This window comes from Neodiprion fabricii, chromosome 2 (assembly GCF_021155785.1).
Source record: "Neodiprion fabricii isolate iyNeoFabr1 chromosome 2, iyNeoFabr1.1, whole genome shotgun sequence".
Classification (NCBI taxonomy): Eukaryota; Metazoa; Arthropoda; class Insecta; order Hymenoptera; family Diprionidae; genus Neodiprion; species Neodiprion fabricii.
Genome location: NC_060240.1, coordinates 6134896 through 6162689, shown reverse-complemented (window position 1 = coordinate 6162689; position 27794 = coordinate 6134896). Strand labels below are relative to the sequence as shown.

General features: G+C 34.6%; 2 protein-coding genes across 9 annotated transcripts in view; one reads left to right on the top strand and one right to left on the bottom strand.

Moving 5' to 3' along the window:
- Window positions 1-15147, top strand: part of LOC124174665 (neuropeptides capa receptor) — a 30419-nt gene extending 15272 nt beyond the window's left edge. The window contains exon 3 of the mRNA XM_046554001.1: window positions 14519-15147. Within this exon, the coding sequence (XP_046409957.1) occupies window positions 14519-14625 (107 nt within the window). The 3' untranslated portion in view covers window positions 14626-15147. The remainder of the gene's footprint in view (window positions 1-14518) is intronic.
- LOC124174663 (protein furry) overlaps window positions 1-27794 on the bottom strand; it is a 106613-nt gene that overhangs the window by 49250 nt on the left and 29569 nt on the right. For all 8 annotated transcript variants that reach the window (XM_046553998.1, XM_046553997.1, XM_046553990.1 and 5 more), the window contains one exon: window positions 26670-26833. In XM_046553998.1, the coding sequence (XP_046409954.1) occupies window positions 26670-26833 (164 nt within the window). The remainder of the gene's footprint in view (window positions 1-26669; window positions 26834-27794) is intronic.

Genomic DNA, 27794 nt, shown 5'->3' with positions numbered 1-27794 from the left:
CAAATTGATTGAAAAGAATGGTGAAAATTGAAGGAGTAATTCATTTTCGAAAAAGTTACCCTTCTACACGTGTTCACGTTTTACATAAATAGTAAGTTTTTGGGCTCGCTGATTGCGAATCTGAAATCAGATTTTAAATATTCAAAATGACGGATCCAATATGGCGGACGAAAATTTCAAATCCGATCGAATTAGGAGAAAAAAAAACTCTGTTCACGGTTTTTCGGGGTCGCCGATAACAAATCTGAAATCAGATTTTGAAAATTCACTACAGCGAATCCAATCAGCTTTTTTGACCGGATTCGATCAAATTTGAAATTTCTGTCGACCATATTGGATCCGAGATCTTGACTTTCCAAAATATGATATCAGATTCGTAATTCGTATCTTGTTGTAAAGGTTGACTGAGCGCAATGATGTACGACTCAATGATTTAATCGGTTCATCGATTAACTCAATGAAAGTCTCTTTGTTTCTCTTCTTCTTCTTTCGCTCACCGAGAGAACAGAAATAATAACATTCACCGCGCATCGTTGAGGAAAATTTGAAGAACGAACGGATGGACGTGTGCAGAATGCAAAAAAAAAAAAAAAACAAAAAAAACTGCAGGAAAATCTTTGATTAAATTACATTCAAGGTTTCTATGAAACTTCGTTACAGGAAACTAATCTCCAAGCGCAATGACGATAAAAGTAAGAACTAGGTAAGTTCCCGGAATATTAGAGAGAAAGAGAGGAACAGAGAGAGTTAAAGTTAGGGAGATAGGGGGGGGAGGGGGGGGGGGGCGAAAATTCAAAAATCAATTAACGGTTCCACGTCTCTGCAGGAATGGCTGCATGCTCGTTTATTCGGCGACGAAAACTCGCGTGGATGAATAATGAATTTGTAACGGAGATGAATTGTCCGGGGAATCTGTTAGAGCGGAAGTGAACTAATTGCATTTTATAGCAAGGTGAATCCAGTGCCGGAAGTTAGAGGAAGAAGAAGAATAAAAAAAAAAAAAAAAGAACAAAGTTTCCAGCCGGTGATCCAGGATACAGTCTCGGAAAATTATCTGGGGGAAAAAAACCGGGGGTGATAAAAAAAAATATCCCTATTATTATATATAATATACATATAATATTCAAGTTCTCGCCAAGCAAGGCGACTTTTACGTAAAGGTAAAGAGAAGGGAAAAAAAAAATAAAAAATACGACAGAACGTTAAAAGAACGACCAGCGATAAAATTGCGGCGATTTTAATTAAACCGGAAATTGGTTTACACCAGGTACGTATTATTTACCAAATGCACGTAACGAAAAGTCCGGTGACAATTTTGGTTTCAGTCGGTCATTTTTCTCGAGCTCCGGAATCCGGGAATATGATACAAAAAACGATTTTTAATTTGTCTTTCCGAGTGATCGGAATTTCCGCCGGGCCGTGATAACTGATTTCTAAACTACAACCTCGAAATTCAAACAAGTCGATTTCAATACGGGTGACAGAAAAATGGAATTAAAGAATTACCTTTAATTTTTCTTTTTTAATATTTCATCAATTCACTGAAACTCAATATTAAAGATTTTCAGAATATCGTATTTTGTTTTTTTTTTATGTCTTTATCGAAGTTGCTCTTCTTCTTCTTCCATTCTAAGTTCGATATTACTAATTTTGCAACGTTGAGGTCGGATTCGGATTAATCAGTTATTCCAATAACGGTAACGGTAATTAACTGAAAACCAATTGTCGAGAAAATCGAATAAATTTCATAAAATCTTATCTTTCTTTTCACCCGCCGCATTCTGTTCGCCAATAAATATTTCGCAACACCATAAAGAGTGGTAATATCCTCAGAATTTCAACGAACTTTGGCACATTTTTCTTTTTTTTTTTAATCATCATCGCAGCCGCAGCCGGGCGTAAAAAAAAATGTCTCGACTTGTTTTTTATTATTTTTAATCTTTGATCGAAAAATCTAATTCCAAGTAGAAAACGAAGAAAAAGCGTTTTTTACAAACTGTGACTACAGAAAATTCGTCGAGTGTTGCAATTGATTTTGATTATCGTCCATGGTACTGTATTAAGTTTTTTTTTGTTTTTTTTTATCTTCGCTCGTAATTCGATAATGCCGCAGCGATAACTCAACGTCGAAGAATTGTTTGAAATGTATAATTGTAACGTTCCAACAATAGTTACACTGATTGTAGCAAATTTTTTATTATTACTTTTTCTTTTTTTTTTTTTTTTGTTATTTACATAATTCCAATAATACTCACAACCGTTGTTTGCAACGATACAAATTTTATTCGAATCAGTATTAGTAATAAACCGTAGCATACGAAGTGAAATATTTGTTGAAAAGTGTGGACGTATACCGTGAATCAAGAGATAAAACTTCGTCGATCGCGACACTTACAATCAGTACCAACATCTAACAATCAAGGTACAGAGAATATCATCTATTTTGAAACTGATCTATCGGTTATTGTCTTGCATATAATCCATAGTACGTATAGACACGGATAGACGCATTTGGTACAAAGGCGTATGTATTCTCGGATAATTGCAACAGAGAGAGAGAGAGGGAGAGAGAGAGAGAGAGGCTTCTGAGATACAGCAACTGAGATATTACATTCGGAAGCGTGTTACAATTAGCCCCGGCTCTCGCGAGTTCGGTGGGTTTACGTTTAATATATACCGTGTGTACCTATCGTACAAACGCAAACACAAACACAAACACAAACACAAACGCAAACGCAAACGCAAACGCAAACGCAAAATGTCCGGGAGAGTCGGAGAGACCACCTCGCACAGCTTTGGAAGCGGAAACCGTGTAACCACGAAGCGCAAAACTAACCGCATCAAAGTCTGTATTGAATTATGGAATAGGATAGATATCCCCCACCCCCTCCAATTACCGAGGGCAAGGGTCTGCCAATTAACCATGGCTTCGGTTTATTCTACTTCAACGTGTCATTGATATACTCTGCTAGAGCGTCGATCCATCGTCGTAACTTTCAAACGCCAAACTTTGTGTCTTTTATTAGAGAGAGAGAGAGATCTCTCATGTTTTAAGCTTGTTAGATCCGAATTAAAAATTTCAGTCACATACTCGATATTTTCAGGCCTTTAAATCTGAATCTAAAGTCGGAATTGTCAAATTAAAAATTACCGAGTTTCTTCAACCGAAACAAATCGCTGTTTAACCCTTTTTGCATTTCGTTACATAAAATTTGGATCGAGCGTGCAAACAAGTTTTTTATTTTTCTCTTAACTGGTACGATAATTTGTTTTTTGTACGGTTTTGGTGGGTTTGATTACGGTCGGAACGTGTGAAATTCATCCTAGCTCAGAAAACGTGATATCCTGGATCAGCGATGAGTTGTAAGAATCTAAAAAAAATAAAATAAATAAATATATCTAGGTAAGAATCGCAGAATAATCTGTCTCTCGGTTTGCCTGATCAAAATTGATTGTTTAAATATTGTAAAACATCGGCAAAATTAAGGCAGTAAGGAACTCTACGAGGTGTTTGAAAAATGTGATAAATTATGGTTAACAGGGAAGAATCCCTCTGACCAAAATTCATCAACGACGATCACGCGTTCAAGTATATCGGATCTAAATCCAATCTGGCACGATTTGAAACAACGTAAATCCGATCCGTCGTTGTCTAGACGTATAACGTAGATTGGAGGTCTGCCTGTCGCAACATTAGTTTAAACTCGAGAGTATGACAGGGTGGCTTAATCCAATTAAACAGATCCACTTCAATCAACCACAGAGCGTCGGTTAACTCTTTCGACTGCCGTTGAAGCGTATTTGCTAGAAAACGACGAAACGGCTGTTTTTTTTATTTTTTCAAATATCTTTGTTAATTTCGATTTAATAATCCTGAAATAGTTTTGAAAATAGTAAAGCACTCCGATGAAAGTTTTCACCGAACTATTTCGTTTGAAAGACTTATTAATTATTTAAGAATGAAAATTGAAAAACTCTATTTTCGAACAGTGTAATTATTGAATATTTTGATCGATGAAAAATTTGAAACCGTTGAGAATAATGATTTTTGTTAGTTGCCGTGCAGGTAAATCTCGCTATTTCCCTTTTCTCGATTCCCTGACCAATCAGGGAATTTTAACATTTAAACATTTCACAAATCGGGCGTAACGGTCGTCAGAAATTAATTTACATGGGGCATTCCACGTCAAAACCAACGGGCGGTCATCGGAATTCTGACGAGCAATGGATTTTTTTTTTTTTTTGTTTCTTTCGGTCGAAAACAGTACCTCCAATTTTTCAAAATTCAACCACAATTTTGCAAAAGTGTGGCGACCTCGTGAAGTGAAGTAATATTCTTGACACGAAGACTCGTATCATCGAAATGGATGAAACTTTTTTTAAGATCAGAGATTTGAGAATTTCGAGGGGCCGATGGATCGACGGATCGACGTGGAACGTCCTGTACGTACGTCTAATGATCCAAAGAGACGCGATCAAGATTTCCGTCCGCAATTCAACCGAGATCCGAAAGTCTTCCTCCCTCTGCGCTGAGAGGGAAGGAATGTCAAAGCTCGTGATAAAAAAAAAAAAAAAAAAAAAAACAACTTACCACACGAAGAATTTGATCAAAGAGTTTTCATGATTACTACAACGCTGAAAATGACTGAACTGTTGCGTGAAAATTTTCCAAACGATTTTTCCCTCTTTTCCAAGCTCTTTATTCGCACCGCAGCCACGCAGATTTATCCTTAATCGAAAGCGCTGCACGCGATATGAAAACACGATAATATTATGCTCGTCTCGCAGCCACGTCACGATGGATTTGTGCGTCGTTCGCAAAGAGGAAGCCATGAATCTCTCGTCTAAGCCTCGCACGTGCTTGTGTGTGTTTGATACGATCGGTGGTGTGACGAAATTAATTTTAACGATTCCAAAGATACGCGGAAAGACGTGCAAAGTTTAAAATTAGGTACATCGTAAAAAGAAAAAACAAGAAAAAAAAAAGAAACTTCTGCCTGCGATCCTCTGAGCAATTTCTTATCTCCAAATTTCAGCTCCTTTCATCTCCTTTTTCCACTTCATCTTCTCTTTTTTGCGTCTCACTTTTTTTTCTCGTCAGTCCGGGAAAAGTCAGCGTTACCCAGACTGTCAGATCTATTCTTTCTTCGTTCTTATCGAACGTGCGGTATGTGCTTTTTTCTGTTCTCTTTCTTTTTTTTATTTGTTCGTCATTCTTCGTTTTCCTTCGCAGAACCGAGTAAAAATTTTCAACCCGCCCAACGAAACTCCATTCGATTTCCGAACTTGCGATTGAATATTTTTTCTTGGTAGGATAATTTTTTCATCGCCGCGCTGCGCGAAGGATTCAATCGAAAGTCAATTAATCAAAAATCTATGAGAAATATATATTTCTTTTTTCTTTTTTTTTACCGCGACGATATCGAATATCGCGATGAATTCAACGAACGTCGTTAATTTTTCGGTACTGAACGGTATTGAAAATTTAACAGCTCTTTTACACGAGTGATTTCGATCGATCGCAATTTTTCTTTTTTTTTTCTGTTACGCAGTGTATCGGAATATAAAATTGAATGAAAAATTTTAACGAGTCGGAAATAATTGACAACCGTTATAGATGATTCCTTGTTGAAGTGACAAACGACAAACTCGTGTTTTCGTGAAAAAGTGATTGCGAAAATGTGAAAACAAAATCAATTTCAATCGACGATCAATGATAAAGTTTCCAGGTTGAAATAAATAAATAAATAAATAAATAAATCGTTCGGCTGTTAATAATCCAGGATCCCTCTGAATTTGCCAAGGATTCCACGTCGTCGGTCCAAGTGAACAATTTTAAAACCTTGCGTTGTTCCGTCACGTGACTCGATATTACATTTGTTATAGGCAGTTTTCTAGGCAACAACGAGGACGATGAAGTCCTGAACATTTATCGAAACTTGCGATTTCGTTAGGAAAATGAAGAACGAGTGGGCGGATAGGCGAGGGTAAATAAGTAAGAACGGCTCTCCCAGCACGAACTCGCTTTGCACCCGAGACGCGTAAAACATAGGGCATTAATAACGCGGGGGTTTTATAAGTAGGCGAGAGACGTGTCTCGCCTATTTTTATCGAATACCGTTTTCACGGATTTAAAATTCATCAAGTTTAAGTGTCGATGAGATTCCAGGGATTAAATTTTCATCTCGTATCGCGGGCAACGCCGTCTCCGTCATCGTCGATGCCAATTATTATATATACATATATTACACACTGACAATGTGAGAAATTTTCAGTTTCCTATGTTATAAAATCTGGAGAAATTTACAAGAAACTTGGTGCATATTTATTTTACATACATGTATTATGTGCACAAAAATTCATTTTTTTTTTCAACTTAAAGGCGTTTCAAATCCATCGAGTGGATAAAAAAAAAATATAAAAAGAAGAGCGCGAGAAAAATTCTTTTGGAATATAATCGAAGAAAATTAAATAATTAATTATCGTTTATACCTGACGGAGGATTTCTTCCTTTCCTTTTTTCTTTTCCGTGTTTTCTCGAAGGCAAAAAATTCGTACAAGAAGAGAACCGACTCCCTGCGAATGGAGATACAGAAATGGTCGCCAAGTATAAAATCCCATGGGATTTATTCCCCTTGGCCGGTGAACCGCGATCGCTAGCCGGAGTAGATTTTTCACCGAAGAAGGCAGGAATAGACCATACATATCGTCGGATTCCTCGTCGTAAACTGTTTACCGATAAATATACATACATATATATGTATATATATATATATGTATCATGTATATCTGCAGGCGAGTATATTGTGAAAAGGTAAAACCGCGAGTCGCTTTATATACTCGCCTATTTCGCCGCGGTAATGCGAAAAACGTTAAGGTGTCGCGATTTCAGATTTTACTTCAGCCTTTCAAGTCCCGTTTACCGTATATTATAAAAGTTATAGATAATAATATATATGCATACAGTATTATACATAAAAGGTAATAAATACCTGTGTAAGTAACCGGAGGATGTATCGGTGAAAGTGTCCGGATTGTAGATGAAATACTAAATAGATCTAACCGGCGATTTTCAAAAACAAATAAATCGTTCGATCAGTTTTTGTAAGCGCTTGCGAATTTCCGAAAATGAAATTGAAGAATTTCGGATGATTTATCGGAAAGATATTTTTACTTTCGCAGTTCCGATGCGTAAAGGAGTAAAATATCGGCGAATGGATCGTGTGAAAGAGTTTAAGAGTCTTAATAGTCGTGACTTGAACAAAGAAAAAACAAAAACGTCAACGGAAAATCGTACGAAAATATTGATATTAACAAATACGTAAAGATAATCAGATTTTTGATGAAGGAAAATCAATATTTCAAACCAATTTGGCACAAAAATTTATAATAAAAAAGCAAGTTGCACAAATCGTGATATAAATATTGAAATGGGAAAGAAAAAGTTAGAATCTTAAAGTTTTCCCACGATTTTTTAATACGATTAAAACCTGGGACTATATATATATATATATATATATATATACATATAATTTTTTTCAATCAATTTGTTCCTAAAAATAATAATATACATTACACCGCAATAATTACTCTCGAGTATTGAAAACCCGTTGGTATACTGTAAGAAATAGCAAAAAAACCGCAAAGAAATGTGTTGAAAATTTCTCCAAACATACAGAAAGTGGATGTAAAAAATAGTCGGTAACTGATAAAAATAACATACTTGTGAATATGACTCTAAGGAAGACCGTAAAGTCGATCGTAATCGCTTCGACAAACATTCCATTTTCTGGTATTATAATCGAGCAATCAAATTATACGATAGTGAAATTTCCTCGGCTTAGAAATATCGAATATCACACTCGCGTTATTTCATCATTTTCTTGTTATTATTATTAATATTATTATTGTATATCATACACGCGTTTGTTCAACGTTACGCGATGAATTAGTGAAATTGACAAGTGAAAGAAAAATGTAAATGTTGATTTTTAAGCCAGTCCTTTTTTTTTTTTTTTTTTACTTTGTTAAACGCACTTACATTTTTCGACAAATTCCGCGAGACGATTCGTCGTCTGAACTTCGAACGAGTCGACGATGTTTTTCTTCCAAAAGCACTTTCCGAACAAAAAATCACAAAAATCCCCGTCATTTGGAAAAATTTTGTTTATTATAAAAAATACTGATGTGGGTAGGAAAAAAAAAAAAAAAAGCGGCTAAATTCGCGGAGAATCCTTTGCATGACATATAAGTGATGCCGCGTCAAATCGAACGGGAATTGACCTTAAGATTTTTAAACCAATCGCAACCGTTCGTTACGCCAAAAAATGACAACGCAATATTTTCTGAAATTCGATCTGGAATTTTCAATCCGGAATTGTGGAAAATAATTCCAATTTTTATAAAACATTGCAATGAAATTTCCAAATTGAAACAAAAAAAATTCAATATCCCTGCAATCATTTCTCTTTGTCGATATGTACTTTGCGCGGTGAGAAAATTTTAGAAAAAAAAAAAAAAGAGAGAGAGAGAAAGAAGCAGATAAAAATAAATATCAAATTTCACTACCAAATCCGTCAGACGTTGCGTGAAATTTGTAATTTCGTTCTTTAATTTATTGTTACAAAAATTACCGTTGCTAGAAAATATTTCCACGAGAAAGGAAGAAAAAAAGAAAAATGCAATTACAAGATTTTTCACCGCACGCTAAGTAAGTTTTGCACAGTTTTAGGAAAAACGGGGTGAAAATGACAGTGTGAAAAATCGTCGCGACGGAAAAACCTGCGACTCGATACGGACGGACAAAAAAAGGGGTTACTTATATATAATATATATACATATATATATATATATATATATATGTTCGTGTAAAACAACAAGGCTATAATAGAATACAAAGGAAAAATTCGGTTTCGACGTCGAATTGAAAACTTGATACGTACACTAAATATGTGTATATATATATGTATACCAGACCAGCCGAAGATATTTGCGATATGTTGCAGACATATTACGTATCTTACAATGTACACTTACTGTGTGTATATATATATATATATATATATATATATATATATATATATATATATACATATATGTAAGTCGAATGGAATACGGTACAAGAAATACCCTGTTAAAGGGTGAAAACTTGAGAATGGAGACTGTGCGTAAGGGCGGGAGAGTTTGTTCTTTTTTTTTTTCTTTTCTTTTAGGGGGGGGATTTTTTCTTTCTCGAGACGGTTGTTGATTTTTTATTTTTTCCTTTCACTTTATTTTTATTTTTTTTTTTCTTGGTGCCTTTCTCTCCTCCTTCATACCCTTTATTTTTTGAACCACCCGGGGGAATTGAATTCACGGGGAGTTTATTGTTTTCGAAGCCTTTTGCGAATCCCCCCGGTGAGAACCCGATCGGAGAATCCGAGAAGAAGTGTTTATCATGCGGAGCTGAAAAAGTTCCGCTCGAAATACTTTTGGAAAAAATTTTCCCCTTCAAAATGGGAACATTCGAAAGTTTAATGTTTGGTAAGTTTTAATTTACATAAATCGACTCGATTCGTATTACAGATGTTCAATTCTCAATGCGTGTTTTATTTGTACATATATATGTGTGTATAGTATATATATATGCCCTCGAATTAAAGATTCGCACAAAAAATAGAAAACATTTCGTCATTTTTTTTTTTTTATTTCTTCTTCCACTTCTTATTCTTCGTACACTTTTAATTCCGGCACGCTCGACCGTTTCGTACGTATCACGTATGTTGAACACGAAAGTCAATATTACCATATCGATATTCGAAATTCCGCAGAGATTTTCCTGATTCTCCTATACATATAAGGCCAAACTTCTCAAAACCTCCAAATTTACCTCAATTTTTTATTGATTTTTTAAAAATTTAAAGATACAACGACAATCGACATCGACGAATAACATTCGTCTACGACTTTGCGTTTTTGACTGATAACTCTCGGTTCGATTTCAACTTTCTACTTTACGCGGGTAAAGCAACGGCTACTAAGGTTTGTGTGATGTAAAAAAAATTTTTCAGGCATTAGACGCTCGATGCTACCTTCGAAAATCGAACCAAAAGTTATCGGACAAAACACAAAGTTACAGACGAATGTTATTCAATGATCGTTGTTGAGAGTATTCGCAGCGCGTCGTTGAAATTTCCTCAGCAGTAACGTAATTCGGAACTCCTATTATTTTTGAAAAATGGATCGGTACACGGTTGCCGAGAAGATCGAAATTTGGTTCATCCGTCATCGTCCCGTTTGCATATTTCGTCTTTTGAATGCGTAGGTCGACTGTGAAGTATTTTTTCCCAATGTCGTGTATAAAAATTCGCGGTGAGAAAAAAAAAGAAAAAAAAAAAACCAGGATGCTTCTTTCTTCGCTTTCATATATTATACATATACATATTATGACATGTAAATTATATACAGATTGAAAATTTTATGGGCTCCCAGCCTGCACTGATGAATAATTTGCATTCTTGCACTTTATAAAGTATCTTCATACTTTACGAGTGGCGTGTGTAAATTTATAAAGAAAAAAAAAAAAAAAACAACACAACGAAAGTCGAATGAAAATTTTTTGCAGAAACTGATCCGGAAAATTCGCGGCGAAAAGAAATTTTCCTCAATTTTTTCTTCCTTTTTTTTTTTTTTTTTTTTTACCCTGATTCCATGAAAAAATAATTTAGCTTCACATTGAACGCTGATTAATATTTAAAAAAAAAAAAAAAGAAAGTATCGAGAAGTTCCTCCGAGTAGAATAAACTTTTTTCAACATTCGTAAAGTCAAATAACGGACAATTATTTGGTAGACTCTATGAACTGAAATTACTGCGATATTCGATAAAGATTTCTGCAAAAATATCTCTTTGTACTTGAGTGATTGATAAAGAAGGGGAAAAAAATTTGAAAGAAAATAAAAAGATTTTGAAATTACCGCGCCTGTTTCAAAGTATTTCCCACATACTTAAGACGCACGTATGGGTATGTATTTTCAGAGCGATACATAGTAGAGAATCCCTACCTTACCTACGGGTTATAGGGTGAAAATACGCAAGGTATTCATAAGCCGGTAGCCAAGGGAGAAGAGCCAAAAATTCAACATCGAAGATCCTCGAGGCGAGCCGCAGCTGGGTTCAATTTGGCGAAAATTTATCTGTCATTGGGAATGACAGACAATTCGATAAGAGAGGCTTTTCACCCGCGAATATAAGTTTGAGTGGTGAAAAAAGCGGAGTAGCTACGCGACAAATCGAGAAACGCGATTTAAAATCGAGGTGCGAAACTCCCTTCGAACAATCAGATCAATTCGATGAGATTAAATTTATTCGAACGATCAGACTGACGGGTGTCTTATGTTACATAAATAAGTAGGTATACAGGGTGTCCCTAAATTGCCTCCCACGGACTAGCCAGCATGATACCTTGTTAAAATCCAACCGAGAATTTCTTTTCCGGAAGCTCGTCCGACGCATAGTTTTTGAATTATAAGCGATAGCGTTAGGCCAATCAGAGTGCACCATTTCATCTGGATTTGCCGCCACGGAAATTGCTGTTTTGTTCGTCTGGGTGAATTATTATTATTCGGTTACAAAGTAAATATCGGCACCTCCCCTCACTCGCTGTTGTACCCCTTCTCGAGCGCTGACCTCGGTATTGTTGCCGCGGCACACGCTGCCGGCCGCACATCCATGGGCGCACACTTGTGTGTGTAAACAGAAGCGCATCCTCAAGAATAAGGGATACAGCAGCGAGAGAGGGGAGGTGCCGATATTTAATTTGTAAGCGAATAATAATAATTCACCCAGACGAAAAAAACCGCAATTTCCGTGGCGGCAAATCTAGATGAAATGGTGCTCTCTGATTGGCCTAGCGCCATCGCTTATAATTCAAAAACTATGCGTCGGACGAGCTTCCGGAAAAGAAATTCTCGGTTGGATTTTAACGAGGTATTATGCTGGCTAGTCCGTGGGAGGCAATTTAGGGACACCCTGTATATGTATATATATATATATAATAGAGAAAACGAAGAATCGGAGAAGATCGTTCATTTTTATTTATTTATTTATTTATTTATTATTGTTATTATTGTTATTACTATCGTCAAACAGTGAAATTTAATACGTAATCAAGATTTTCGTAACTTTACAATATTATCCAATCAATGATGTATAATTTTTTTTTACCATCCGAAGGAAATGGAATATTTTCAGTAAATTTTTCGTACGGATAAGGAAATAAGAATGAAAGTAAAAAATTTCTGACGAGAACACTCTGACGTTTTTAACGAAAACGAAAAAATGACAGAGTTAATTGCACAGACTGAATTTTCGTAAAATTGTACGGAGATAAAGGTTGTACGAATTATTATTCCAACAGTCACTTCGAAGAAAGTGACAAGTTTCGAACCTTCTTCGTTTTTAATTCCCAATATTTTTACATCGGGAATTCTTGTAATTCTGATTTTCGGTTTGTCTGATTTTTCACACCGACTCGTCGAGTAAACTACGCCGTGTGAATATATTTTAATTTTCCCGGAATTTTGCACCATCGAAACGTTTTTCTTGCGTTAGTTGCGATAAGAGTTGGGATAATAAAAGAGAGAAAACAAAAAAAAAAAAAGAAGAAAAGGAAAAAGGCTGCCAATTTCTGCCAACCTCGAATGCCTCGATTCATCGATATTCCGCAATATTGCAAATGGATTTTTCTCCCGATATTTTTTACACTTAAAGACAAATGTCTAGTGGGATTACTTCTGGGGTAGGGGGGGGGGGGGGGGGGCACGCGATAAAAATTCAAACTCGAGGGTCAAAGGTCAGAGTGCGAGAGAGTGAAGCTGTGCGATATAATACAAAAGAGGGAGAATAAATTTCGCGAGCCTTAAAAATAAATTTCATGCGTAAATATACGTACGTAAAATAATAATAATAATAATAATGATGATAATAGTCGCGAATGTGGGAATTAAGAGGAGGTCGCATATTTGAAGGATTATTCCGATGCGTTGAACGACATTAAATTATCCTCAGCGGAAAAATTGAAACCACGGCTTAAAATATGTTACGGGACGTACAATCCGAACGAAAAGTTAGTCCCGGTGAGAATATTGAACGATTCGCGACGAGATGAAAATCTGAAAAGGTATCAATCGTAACTAGATTCATAAGATAATTAGCTTGATAATTGAGTGATGATAACGGTCAAAAAGTTGTTTACAAATTGTTTCGGCAAAAATTTGCGTAACAAATCTTTGGTGAAATTTTTGTTTTACTTCGTGTAAAATTTGTTCAGCGAATTTCTGAATACGTTTTTTTTTTTTTCTTATTTCTTATTTTTTTGCAATTTTGAAAATTGGGTAAAACAAAGTTCCGAATTTTTCGATCGGTTTTCGCAAAATGGTCATACGTTAGAACGAATAAGTTTTACAGGCATGAAACAACGTTGTATAAAAATTTTTGAATCACGGTATTATTCAAAATCGTCGATTAATTTGAAACAAAAATTCACAGGTGTTCGGAAAAATCGACGAATTCATTTTGTGCGAAACTGAAAATAAAAAAGTTTCACCGGAGATTTGTCGGACAAATTTTTGTTTCGACTATTATTCAACAAGTTTTTGGCTGGAAAGATAGGTAAATGAAAAAATGAGGCAGATGTTGAGATTTTTTTCGATAAACTTGAGTGTCTCTTTCCTTCATGTCCGGGTTTCGGGATTGTTACATACTTGGGATCGTGATATGATATTAATGATGAAAATTGAACTTTTTTCGACTCGGGATTTTCTCGCGAAGCACTCGATGAACGAGGGTGAAAAATAACGTAACGTTTCCCGGTGTTCCGACTCTGAAAAGTTTCGAAAGCGCCTGATTCCGAATTATTTGACGAAGAATGTCGAAGCAAGGAAGTGAAACTTTGAAGAAACGACAAAGTTTCAAACGGCTGGAAATCCGAAGGCTCAAAGTTCCGTAAGAGAAAAATTGGAAAAAATAAAGTTTCAATGGAGTAAGATTTCGAAAATTAAAATGTAAAAAATCGGAGAAATCGGTAAATCGGAATTACCAGAATTCCGAAAGTAAAAACGTCGGTAATGAAAAACGAAGAAAGTTCAAACTGGCGAAATTTTACCCACCCAAAAATTCAGGTAACCGAAAATCTCGGATCGTTCGAAATTTCGTTGTTTAAGATTTTCAAATTTTCTCCTTAATTTCGCACTTTCGTAAATTTGTCCTTTCGTCAAAGTTGAATTTCTCTCCACCAAATGTCACGACGAAAAAATTCGGAACTTTTCGAATTTGGAATTTCAACCGCCTCCCAAAATTTTGCAACTTCGTCCGTAAGCCGCTGTCGCATTATTATCATTATTATAATCGTAAGTCGACGAAGACTTACTTTTACTTGCTTTTCGCTGCATTGAATATTAATATTAGCCTCGCGGTTACCCCGCTCTAACATATTTTCTATTTCTACGACGCATAAACGTGGATTAATAATTCTGTTTCAGTGTCCGAGTACGTGAGATCAAGCGGTTCGCTATCTCGACGTCGCACGGTTACGATGAACGGATCTTGGCGAGACGCGCACGAGCTTCACGCCATGTCGCAGAAGTGATGATTGATTGTGAATGGAAAGAAGAGCTTTGAAGGAACAAGGGATGGTTTTAAGACAAGGATGCTCGCCTCTGCTCGTAATTTGTCGGACGGAAGTAATTGTTTTAATTTTCACGAGGGAAAGTAAAAGAGCGGAAACTTGGTACATTAGGAATTTAAACAATTTAAACCCTGGAGGGACTTTTCGGAGGGAAACACAGTTTTGAAAATTTACCGATCCTTAGATCCCGCAACGAATCTGAGAAAAAAATTCAACGAAATGAAATTACGCTCTGCCAAGATACGATCAAGAATTTGAATAAAAGGTTTTATAATCGGAACGTTGGATATGATCAATTAAACATTTATGTTGATATTTCAAACTGTTTTTCACGTCGGGTCGTGAATTTTATATTGAAAAGATGCACGCTTTGTTATTCAAAGAAAAAAAACCAAAAAAAAAAAAAGAAAAAAGAAACAACAAGTTTGTCGATACACCGGAACATGAATAAATATCAAAGTTTTACGGCAATGAAAATCGATAAATAATTAGTATATATATAATAACTGCAAGTTTTTAAAGTTGATCAAATTTATGGGATAATAGAAACACCGTAAATAAATGTTTTGTGTTTTTTTTTTTTTTTTTTTGCAGAGTTTTTTAACTATCGCATTATTGTATCTACGAAATGGGATAAAGAGATGATAACACCTTGTCTGCAAGCAAACATTGTAAATCTATATTGTTCTATATACAATCCCACGTAATGAAAATAGAAATTTACAGCTCTGTATTTTGTTGCGATAAGAAACGGTAAATTATATGTAATACGTTGGGGTGTTTCAGAAATAAATAACATGCGATTTTCCACCACGGCGCATCCTGAAAAGTTTGTTTAGGTTATAAGAAAGGTTCCGTGAAAAGATGAGCGTTCCACGTTGCGCGGAAGATTCTTCAATTTTATACATTTTTTAAATTCATCGAGTATCGTGAATAAATTTTTTTTCATCGCTTACATCGATCGTAATATCAATTCACGTCGCTAATAAGACCCAGACTTGTAATATCGAGTCTTCGGCTGACGTTTGAAAAGCGTATCTGACGATATTTTCATTGTTGATTCAATCTCACAAAATAGTTACGATTCGTTGTGAACTTTTAATTTAGGATGATAAGATTCCCGGTCGATATATCTTTGCGTTACGGCTCGCGATCTTTGGGTTGAACATAAATAAGTCAGGAAAGAAATAAAAATTGAAGTGCTGCAACGTGTTTCTCAACAAATCGAAAAAAAAATGCGAAAGAAAGCGAAAAATCAAATGAGAGCGATCTTCCAAATTTAACTTAGAACTCTCATCTTTTCACAGAATCTTTCTTTTAACCTAACGAAACTTCAAAAATCGCAAATTAGTTTTTTTTCTGAAACACCAAAATAATAATATATTATAACATTAGTTCTTTACAACTTCGATACGTGTGAGAGAATTATTCTTGTCCTTTCTTTTTCCTCGCAACTTTTTTCCTGCATCTATCAATACAATACAAATAATTGTAACATACGTCTATTGCAATAGACGCATCGAATATCGAATGCGAGGGGATCCTACGCTGTCTTTATAAGCTATATTATAATATATTACAGAAGTTGATGCCGCGCGCTTGTAGATAAATATTGTAAAAACTGGATAGATGAAAGATGAGAGACGAGAGAAAAAGAGAGAGAGAGAGAGAAAAAAAAATCAATCCTACAGGACACAATTTATTTACAACTTTGCAGAATGTATAGCTGCAAAATATCGTCAACGAATGTATAAACGTGTATATTGATTAGACTGGGCCAAAAAAATGGACAATTTTTTTTTTTTTTGAAAAATATATTGAGAATATCATTCAGTATGGCAAAAAAAAAATTTCATGAAATTTTAAGCCCTTAATATTAACTTTAAGAGGTCTATCATCGCTATTTTTGATTTTTAGTAATAATTTGATGTTTTACGTCAGAACTGTCGAAATATTGAAGTGAAAAAATTTATGTTCACTTATCCCTTTATAAAATTAAATTCCCTACAAAAAAGGTCTGATTATAGATATTTGTCAGACAAGCCGTTTCCGAGTAATTAAGCTTAATAAATTGATATAATTTCTCGATTTGACTTTTTTAATTTGGAATTTTGTGACTAACGAATCAATGAATGTATAAAAAAGATCATGACAGATTCTTAAAGGAAATTTAATGTTCTACAAAAAAGATCTCTTAATATTTTTGCCTCAATTTAATTTTTCAAAAGTTATTCTCAATTAAAATTGAAGAAAAAATTGAAATTTCAAGTTTCATTCATACTGAATGATATTCTCAATATATTTGTCAAAAAAAAAAAAGATGGTCAATTTTTTTGGCCCAGTCTAATATTGATATTTGAAAATTAACGACTATCTCGCTGTTTGCGTAATATGTATATTCAATGTAACAATTACATAATTATCTTATTACTGTAAAAGACCAAACAAAATGCGAGAAAAATTAAAAATAATTGTCAGAATAACGTAACGTTGCAAGATGTAAATGTGACTTTGAGAATAGAAAAAAGTAAAAAAAAAAAAAAAAGAAAAAAAAAATTACGAATAGAAAATATTTTCAACAAATATAATAATTAATCGTGCTCTGTGGCATAAACGTAAATTTGATGCGTAACAATATTTATCTCTGTAAAATATTTATTATCGTGCAGTCGGCAACGGAAATTATTGTATAAAATAAAGAAATACAACAATTGTGTATTATTTACATGTAATTACATTTCCCTCGGTATGTGTGTTTTTAATTAAATACGGATTGATTAATTGAAGCTTCATTGTTAAATCGAAGTTAAGAATTTACGAAACAATTTTAAACAAAAATAGCGCCGGTTAATTTTATTACATATATTTTTTTCCAACGTGTGTATAAAATCGAGTCGATTTCGCTTCGATCAATTTCGACGCTTTTTAATCGTGATTCCACTCGGTCAAATATCCGTACAAAAATTAGCCAGACGAGAATACGGAAATAAAAAAAAGAAGGACAAAAAAAAATAAATAATCGAACTTCTATGATGTCAATTTTGATGTTTTAAGAAAGATTACGATAATTCCGCGAATATAGTGAGCGCTACAAATAAACAAAGTATTGAAAAATGCCTGTTTTTACAGAATAAATGCAATTTCGGAAAGGTTTTGGGGACTAAAAAAGCGGAATTCTGTAATCCTCGGTTTTTAGGATCGCTAAAAACGAATCCGACGTCAAAATTTCGAAATTCAAAATAGCGGATCCAGCATGGCGGACTGAAAATATGAAAATTGATCCGGTTCGCTTGAAATTTGTTACTCGGGGATTTTCGGGGTCGCTGAAAACGAGTCCGACGTTGTAATTTCAAAATTCAAGATGAGAGATCCGGTCAACTGTTTGAAACAATTTATCTCAACTTTTCCACACTTGTACGGTATAAATTTACTCATAAATGTAACACTCAGACTTTTTATAGTGTAAATAGATGATCCCCCAATTTTTCAAACTTCAAATATCCGTTACAAAAACAATGATATCTCATGAATAATACACATTTGTACCAATTCAGGTTTTTTTACCGTGATAAATGGAGAAATTGGTTCGTCGGTGATGTTAAAAGTACCGAATTAAGTGAATTACCGGTTGACGAGTGCGTTAGCACAGGTTTAATATATTTATTTATATATATATATATATATATAAATTGGTGAACTTGAAGCGAAATTTGCGAAGGTAGTCGACATAATGACGTCAAGCCCCCGGGCTTGGCGAAAGTAAAAGCTTAAATGGCCTTAAAAGCCCCGGTGAGAATTGAATAATTAGCGAACCTTCGTCAGCCTTCTGATCCTGTGTAAATTCTGTTTTCTTATCATCATACCAATTAATAATGAAAATCGCTCGCTAATTTTCCGAGATTTGAATGAAAAATCGTCAAACACCCGAATATTTTACTCCTATAATCAAGTTTCAAATATAAAAAGTGTAAAAGTAATGGGATTATAAACAAAAGGTCGGATCAAAAAAACAAGATCGATGCTTCTTTTCGAATCGCTTGAAAAAATTTTTCAAAATTTAATACATTCCTTCGATTCTATTCTCTCTCTCTCTCTCTCTCTCTCTCTCTCTCTCTCTCTCTTTTTCCTTCAACTAGTCGATTCAATATTTTCATCTATTGATATAATCGATATCGGTGCAATATCGTACATCAGTAAAAATTTTCGTATTTTCTTTTCTCGTTTTTTCCGTGTGTCTTTGTTTTTTTTTACCCCAACTCTTCGCAAACAAATCGTTGGCAAATTTTAATTTCATCAACAGTGCATTTCAATTTTAAATGAAAAATCGGCCGGTGATTTTCTTTCAACGGGTTTCCCCCGTTTTTTTTCCAATCCGACAATAAAGTCAACCGTTCGGAAAAATATTCACCGCATATTTGTAACGCGCGATGCGACAGGAATAATAACGAGACAGCTGCAAAGCAATTTCTATCGCTCCTTTGCTTTTCCATCGATCCGATTATTAACTCCCGGTTCCACTTTTATTTTCACAGGCGCGGTACGCATAATGAATTCGGTTTTACGCTCAGGCACTGTCGCAATTAAACAGCAATAAACAATCATTTCACCGATCGATGCGCGTGGCTGCATTTTTATTTCACATATTACGCATTCGCAATTTCGTGATTAGAGAAATCGATCGATGATAAATGTAAGCCTGTATCGGACACACATGAACAATAATAATAATAATTATAGTAATAATAATAATAATAATAAGAATAATAATAATAACAACAGCAACAATAATAATAATCGAGACAAGATAACTGATATCCTCTCCTTTGATCTCTCTCATCGCTCTCATCTCTTTACTTCCGCACAGAGAGAAATTTTTGGTTCCGGTTACCGCTCAGTCCTTAACTACACAGGCACACAAAAAAAAAAAAAAAATTCTCTGTACTTTTGACCGGACCCGTCCATCTCTGTGTATTTTGACCCGCCGAATCCGAATCCGAGGTCCGTTTTACCCGTATACCCTCAGATTTCGAGAAAACTTTGAAAAACCGAAAAAATAACGAAAATTGGCAGTTTTCGTGATATAAAAAAAATTCTGCGGAGCTGAACTAAGCACGATTTTCATGTTTTTTAATCCGTTGAATACGAATACAAAGTTTACATACGACCATCTACTGTTTCAAATGCAAGAAAATTGCAAAAAAATTCTTGACTATTTAAAAATGTAATTGTTCCGAAATCTATCCTCTTTATAAACAAAATAATGAGAAAAGATTCGTAGTATCGTCGAAAAAAAAAAAAAAAAAAAAAAAAACATTGAATGTTTTTGTAAGTTCAACTTTGACCTCGAATAACTTTTGAAGGAGTGTGACTATCGAAAACTTTGTAAGGACTTTTTTTCTATACCGTCAAATTTCCCACAAAAATATGCTTTGGTCCGCTAATTCAACGAGCCGTTGCAAAAATACGAAATTGCAAAATTTAAAAAAATTTATTCCTGTGTTATTTAAACGGGAAATAGAAATTCCCGATGCGCGACCTCTTAATAATAATATTAAGGGCTCTGCTTTTTACAGGCGTCTTTTCACACCTTCTCGGAAGATTTTATGTGAGGATTTTGAAAAAAAAAAATTAGCCGTTTTTTTTTAATCAGCCTAATATATGTATATATATACAGATCATTCGAATCGGCTTACAATTTCAATTGAATAATAGACGAAAGAAAATGGATCTTTTTGCAGGATCTTTACAGTTATACAATTAATTGCACTTAAGAGTTTAACGTACGTCGTAATATTTAATATACGTAAGATCGACTTTATTCATCGTATTTCTTTAAAGCGGAAATTCAGTGCAATTGTATAAGAAATTACGACGAGGCTGGTAACTGATATGTTTATTGAGAATAAAAAAAAAAAAAAAAAACGAGATAAATAGAAAGGTTTAAAACTGGGTAAAAATTGATCGAGAGAAGAAGTAGGGGAAGAAAGTGAGGAGAGAAAAAAAAAAAAATAATAACAATTACGAAGAAACAAATTACGTAATGTGAAAATATTTTACATCGGACGGGAAAACTCGCCGTAAAATGAAGGGGAAGAAATTTATTCGTTTCTCGTACAACGTTGAAAGCGTCGACGTTACATGTATTATTCACTTAAACCTCGTTTATACTTTCCTCTTCCTCTTCCCCCCCCCCCCACACCCCTTGGGGGTTTATAATTATTCAAAAATTCGAGCGCTGCGGACTTGAAACTTGAGATGAAATTTTAAGTACACAAGTAAGTATAAAAGTGTTATCGCAGAAGGAGAGATTCGAAAGAGAAAGAGAAAGAAAAAAAAGGGGGGGGGGGGGGGGTGAGTGGATTAAATAATCTCAATTTCATTTTACGCGATAATATAATATTACAATGGCAATAATCCGTTTATGCGTTTTGAAAATTATAAAAAAATTACGTCGGATTCGATATTATATAAATATAAAATTTTCGATTAGTTAGTTAGGTTAATTGAGCCTAATGAAATTTTCAATATTAGGAATGACTTTCGAATATGGTCTGGTTGGTTGGTTTTTTTTTTTTTTTTTTTCAACGTTAGTTTTTTTAACCTTAAACGAAACCTCGCGAACACCGGAAACTCGGTGGAAAAATTGTAAAAAGCGACTCATCCGATTTGAATTTTTCAAGCACTCGAACCGAAATATCTCGAAAAGTAAACGAGCTGGAAAGTTGGAGTTTTTGCTTTCATTTTGTACGATAATCAAATTTTCTACAAAAAATAAAAAAAACAAGTCTTGTATTCGATACGAATGTTTGAAGTTGATTGCATTGAATAAATCGATAAAGATGCTTGTTGACTTAAAATTTAATTTTTTTATCTCATCCGTCTTCTAAGCCGGATTGCAAATAATGAAAAATTCAATTATTTACGCGATTCTTTCAAGTATACCGTATAGTTAACAAGTTTTGCCTTTACAAAGTTTTACCGAATTTCCGAAAGGGGTTTCTAAGATATTGCGGAAATAACGATTTTTCCTAAAAGTAGCGAGGAGTTTCTTAGACATTGCTTTTTTTTTTTTTTTTTTAATCAAAAATGCAATATTCAAAACTTAATCCCAATTATTCTTGCGTTGTAAATCTTGCTAAACAAAAATACTTGAAAAGAAATTTATTTCGACGACAAGTATGCAACGTAACATATATTCATTACAATATTTATACACGTGTCTGAAACGTAATCGACAAAACTGGTTGAAAAAAAAATAAATAAATAAATAAAATAAAAAAACAATCACGTACCTAACAAATACGTCGATCCGATCGTGAAATAAAATCAATTCCAACCGAAGTATAAATAATTATGTTATTACAATATGTAATAACTATTACAATAGGCGGCCCGATAATAAACGCGATTCGAAATTCAATGACAAAGCAAAGCAATCCTTTTTTGGCAGGATAAAATAACGGAAAGAAGGCGAAGACTTCGTTCTCTTCTCAGCATCCTTCGAAAAGTATTCTCAACTTTAATTGTCTGATAAACGTTTATACATGCATATAAATATATATATATATATTTATATATTTATACGTACACAGGTGTATTAAATGAAACGACGAAATTAATTAAAACTTTCGTCTTTATAAATATTAATTAAAAAATCTTCACGTGCCCATTTTGCTGATGGCGTGGCCTGCTTTTGTAAAATATCCCGAATACTTTAATTTACTACGCCCGCAGCTTTGTGCTTTACGCTTTACGCTAGCCTGTTGCAATTCAATTGTTTAACTATTTTATCGTTTGTTGCAAACCGCTTTACCGCGATTATCACGTGCGATTTTTACAGGTTTATATATTTCGAAGAGGCGAGCGTTTTGTCGCAAAACTTTTGGGGCGGGGTTAAAATTTGGAATTTGAAAAGTTCCGGAAGCGCCGATATCCGAATTTTTCTTACGGCGAAACTTGAAATGAGGAAATCAAACTTTGACGAAACGTCAAAGTTTCGTAAGTGCGAAAATGAAAAAATTCGAAAAACTCAATCGTCGAATATTTTCAGTTCCGTGCAGCCTGATGATAATAAATTTATTGTTTCTTTTTTTTTTCTACTTTTCTTATTCATCTTTCGAAGTTATAAAATCTCCATCTTATAATAGATGTAAAAAAAAATGTGGTTATATTTTATAAGATTATTTTCAGATTTTAGAAAACAGGAGTTTTTGTTTCAAGTTTTTAAATTATACTTTAGATACGCTGGATAAAAGAATTGTGAAAAAAAATCGGGATGGCGTTTTTTGTCGCGTACTTTCATACGCAAAAAATTATAAAGCTAATCTGAGACATTGACTTGGAATCTCGATCGAGATATCATGGAATGCCCCATATACAAATATATATATAATATTATTATTAAACAAGCTTTCCCGATTTCGTTGATTTTCAATTATTTACGCATTACACTTATACGTAAAATATATTCCGCATAGGCGAGCTTTAACGCAAACTGCGAATGCTTAAATATTAATAATACAATTCGGCTTGACGGATGTTTAATAATATTACCTGCTCAATAAATTTTCGACTTAATTTTCACCGCCGTTGCGGTCTTTCTTCGTTTCTCTTTAATCTTGAAACTTTCGCCGACGATACCAAGTTTAACAATTAATTAAACGTAAGTGTTACTTTGTACTTATTGTAAATGATCATCTAGTCGTAACTTTCGTCTCGTTACCCTTAATTAATAATAAAATATTCATAGTTTTCTGAGGGGATCCTCCCTCAGGATCGAAACGTCAAATCTTGACTTCCATTCATTCAGACCTTCGACCAAGAATCATCAAAAATAATCGATTTTGAGGAAAAAAAATTCTTCTTACTCCCGTTAACAACGCAAAACAATGTCAATTTACGCGATCAAAGTGTCAATCATTGTCATTCTCTTACCTACGAACTACAATACATATCTGATAAAACAAGCGAAAGACAAATGAACATTTTCACCTTAAATTGAAAAAAAACTTTTCCGCTATTAAAACTACGTGCTTAAATTTACGAAATTTCTAAAAAAAATACGCGACGATCCGTCAATCGATTATCTTTATCTTTAATAATCAACAACTGTGGAACTCTCTTGACAAACATCGGAGAATATACAACATATACCGTACTATGTACGCGACGGTTGGTAGGCACGACAAATATTGTGTCGGCTAATAAGGTTAACCAAGATCCGCTGTATTCGCTTGAATCAATTTCGGTTATACCCGCGGCACCGCGTCTCGTTTGCCGAAAGCTGAGTGGATAAATACCTTTCGGCATAATTCATCTCTAGCGGAAATTCACGGATAATTCGTTCGACAAAATTGTAACGAATTTTTATTTTTATCGTAAGCGAATTCAAGAATCGCGAGCTGAATGTGCACTGAGAGAAATTTTTGGTTCCGTTTACCGCTCGGTTCTTAACAATTTTCATTTTTTCACAACAATCAAAAAATATAGTTCTAGGTAGAAAATGAAAATTAGTTTTATATATGGTACCGTTCTCTTGGTCGTTTTTTTTTTTTTTCTTGCAAGAAAAGGAAAATAAAATTCAAACAATAAATACAACTTTGCAGTGAGATACAAAAAAAAATGCAACGATTCCTCCGAGTTTCTCAAAACTTTTTACTTGATTCGGACAGTTTTTTTTATTTTTTATTTTTTTTTTTATTATTAACTATCCTCTCTATTTAACGTCGTAAAATATGCAAGATATATTGCGAAGAATTTAAGTACGTAAATTAAATTCTCTTGACGCACATTCCAATAAAGTTTCTTGTACGTTCAAATTAAATTCCTTCGTCGTCAGTTAAATTATTATGCATATTGAAGAAACTTCTGTTCGAATGTGGTGATTCAATTTTTTTGAAAAATTGGTTACGGAATATATTTGTTTTTTTTTTTCTAAAAATTTGCAAGGAAAAAAAAAATTGTCATGACTTTCGAAAATTCGCTCGACGAGCATCGAAATTGAAGGAAAGAAAAAAAGAAGAATTTCCGGTCATTTCTCGATTCTTAAATAATAGAGGAAGTGATGAAACGTGTTAGTTTTTTTTTTTTTTTTCTAAGCAGAAAACTTCATTATCATAATTATACGTTCGTTTTTCAATATCCTTAAACTTTTTTCGATTGTCTATATCTATGTATGTACAGGGTGTTTCAGAAATAAATAAGATGCGATTTTCCACCACGGCGCATCCTGAAAAGTTTGTTTAGGTTAAAAGAAAGGTTCCGTGAAAAGATGAGCGTTCCACGTTGCGCGGAAGATTCTTCAATTTTATACATTTTTTAAATTCATCGAGTATCGTGAATAAATTTTTTTTCATCGCTTACATCGATCGTAATATCAATTTACGTCGCTAATAAGACCCAGACTTGTAATATCGAGTCTTCGGCTGACGTTTGAAAAGCGTATTTGACGATATTTTCATTGTTGATTCAATCTCACAAAATAGTTACGATTCGTTATGAACTTTTAATTTAGGATGATAAGATTCCCGGTCGATATATCTTTGCGTTACGGATCGCGATCTTTGGGTTGAATATAAATAAGTCAGGAAAGAAATAAAAATTGAAGTGCTGCAACGTGTTTCTCAACAAATCGAAAAAAAAATGCGAAAGAAAGCGAAAAATCAAATGAGAGCGATCTTCCAAATTTAACTTAGAACTCTCATCTTTTCACAGAATCTTTCTTTCAACCTCGGCAAAACCTTTTAGGGTATGTCGCGGTGGAAAATTGGCAAATTATTTATACATATCTCGTAGGTGAATCGCGTGCTCGTTTTCCTTTAAAAAACAAAACCACGAGAATTCCGTCTTCCTAACGTTGAAGCTTTCGCACATACCTTCGCCTTTAGTGATAACTGTGCATTCCACCGCATTGCGCCGAGCAAATCTAGCCCACAAATATTCTCGACTCGTTTATAACGTTATACCCACATTGTACGGGGAGAGCGAACGACGCTCGGAGAGAGACCCTGCCCAGAAACAAAAAATTAATGATATTTGACCCGAGTAAATGTTTGTTTCTTCTACCTTGGCAAGAAATGGCTGCCGTTATTACAGGTATATAGTTATACAGGTATAGTTACATACGTACCTCGATATTGTAAGAAAAGAAAAAAGAAAAAAAGAAAAAAAAAACGCTAGTAGTACAAGCCTGGTAATTTCCATTGCAAAGTTACGAAAGTAAAATTAACCGTTCAACGATTTTTCAAATATACAGCCAATACAGTCAGAGATTTTTTCAATGCGTAGAAATAAGATGAACAATGCGTAGAAATAGAAATTTCGAAATTCAGAATGACATCGATCGAGTTGAAATTAGTTGAAGCAATCTTTTTTTGAAACGGTGTTTTTTTTCGGGGGGGGGGGGGGAGGAAATTCAATAAATTGAAGTTATAATATCGCAATCATACCGACGACTTTGAAAAGTTGCCGTATCGTTGAATTGTTGCTGCCGCGAAAAGATCGCATAATTTACGTTCGACTGATTTTACTAAACTTTGCAGAGTTGATCGTTTTTGTTCGTAGATAAATTGGGGTAGTAAAATTGTCAAGAAGAAACACAAAGTCTATATATATATATATATATATATAATGAATGGATCTCCATTGAATTTTCCGCGTTGTATAAATAATGATAATAAAACCGGGGAGAGAAAAGAGAGAAAAGATTAAGCGCGACTCCGGCGTCATGAAAATGCATTAAAGATAAAGTGGATATTTCTCATAAACCTCCTTCGACGAAGCTAATGAATCCCTTTCAATTGAAATTTGTAGAGGCCCCGCCGGCGTTGAAAATGTAGACGAGCGACGATCAATCTTTCAAAGAATTTCAATTCCGCGTACTTTTCTACGAGATGCTTGAAATTGTAATTAATTATGTGTAACGAGGGCGGGATTGATCAAAGAAGAAACTGTCGGAGATCATAGAAAACGTTGGTGTGTATCAAGCACGGCTTGCAGCGACTCACCGGCTTCGACGTCGGCTGCTGGAAGAGGTCCGACATTTCCAAAAAAACGCTGATCCAGAAGCTGGAGGAGCTGGAGAGCGGCGTCGTGGACGGGAGCTCGTGGACATCCGGTGTTCATCAGGGTCACGTTTATTATGCTGGTGTAATGATCGCACGGATATTCCCTGGAAGATGAAGAATAACGATCGTGCGTTGTGAGAAATTTTTAATTACGGTTATTTTCATTTTTTACCACGATCGAAAAATCTAGTTATAAATAGAAAATGAAAGTTAGTTTTACAGCTGTTAGATAGATGGACGAAGTTTGTTTTTCATTGTTTCTCAGGAGAAGAGAACCCGGATACAATAACCAGAGGCCGGTTTGATCTCAAATCGCCCGGCAAGCTCGGGACGGAAAATTCGAAAATTGTCAGAAAGATGTACGTCATTTATCCATTATATTAATGGATAAGGAGGCCCTTTTATTTTCATTTTGCTATCAAAAAATGTTGTACCCGTGTACGGCTGTTCTCATTTGTTAACCAAACCCCGTGTTTACGAATCGGGTTATTTGTTTATTTATTTATTTTTTTTGCATCATTTTTGCGTCGGGTTATTTTTGTTTTGCATCAATTTTGTCACGGGTTATTTTTTGCTTCGCATTATTCGTGTCTCGGGTCATTTTTGCATGGTTTCTATTTATCATACTGTTAAGGTTGAGGTGAGCGGGAAGTAGCCGAGGAACGTTGTTCGGTTCGATTTATTTACCGCCGTACAAAGTTTTGCGGCCGAAGGGCGACCTGCCTGGTCGGTGATCAGAGCCCAAGTGATAAGACCAGCCGCGCCCCTCAGGCGTCTCGCTATTTTTCCCCCACCACCGCGCCGCTGGCCCAGGAGGCCTGCTGTGTATAGTCGAGGAAATAAAGCAATGGACTGTCGATTTTTTGAGCAGTAAGACGGATTTTAATGCGGTTTTTTGCATTCGCTTCGTAAGAGCGCCTACAAACTTTGCGAACTAAATTGATTAATTAATTTTTTGAAAATGCATTATGGCATTAATAATATGCATTTTGCAAGTGCACTTCCAAGAGACACTAAATAAAAAATTTGCTACTCGGGGGTTTTTGGGGTCGCTGAACACGAATA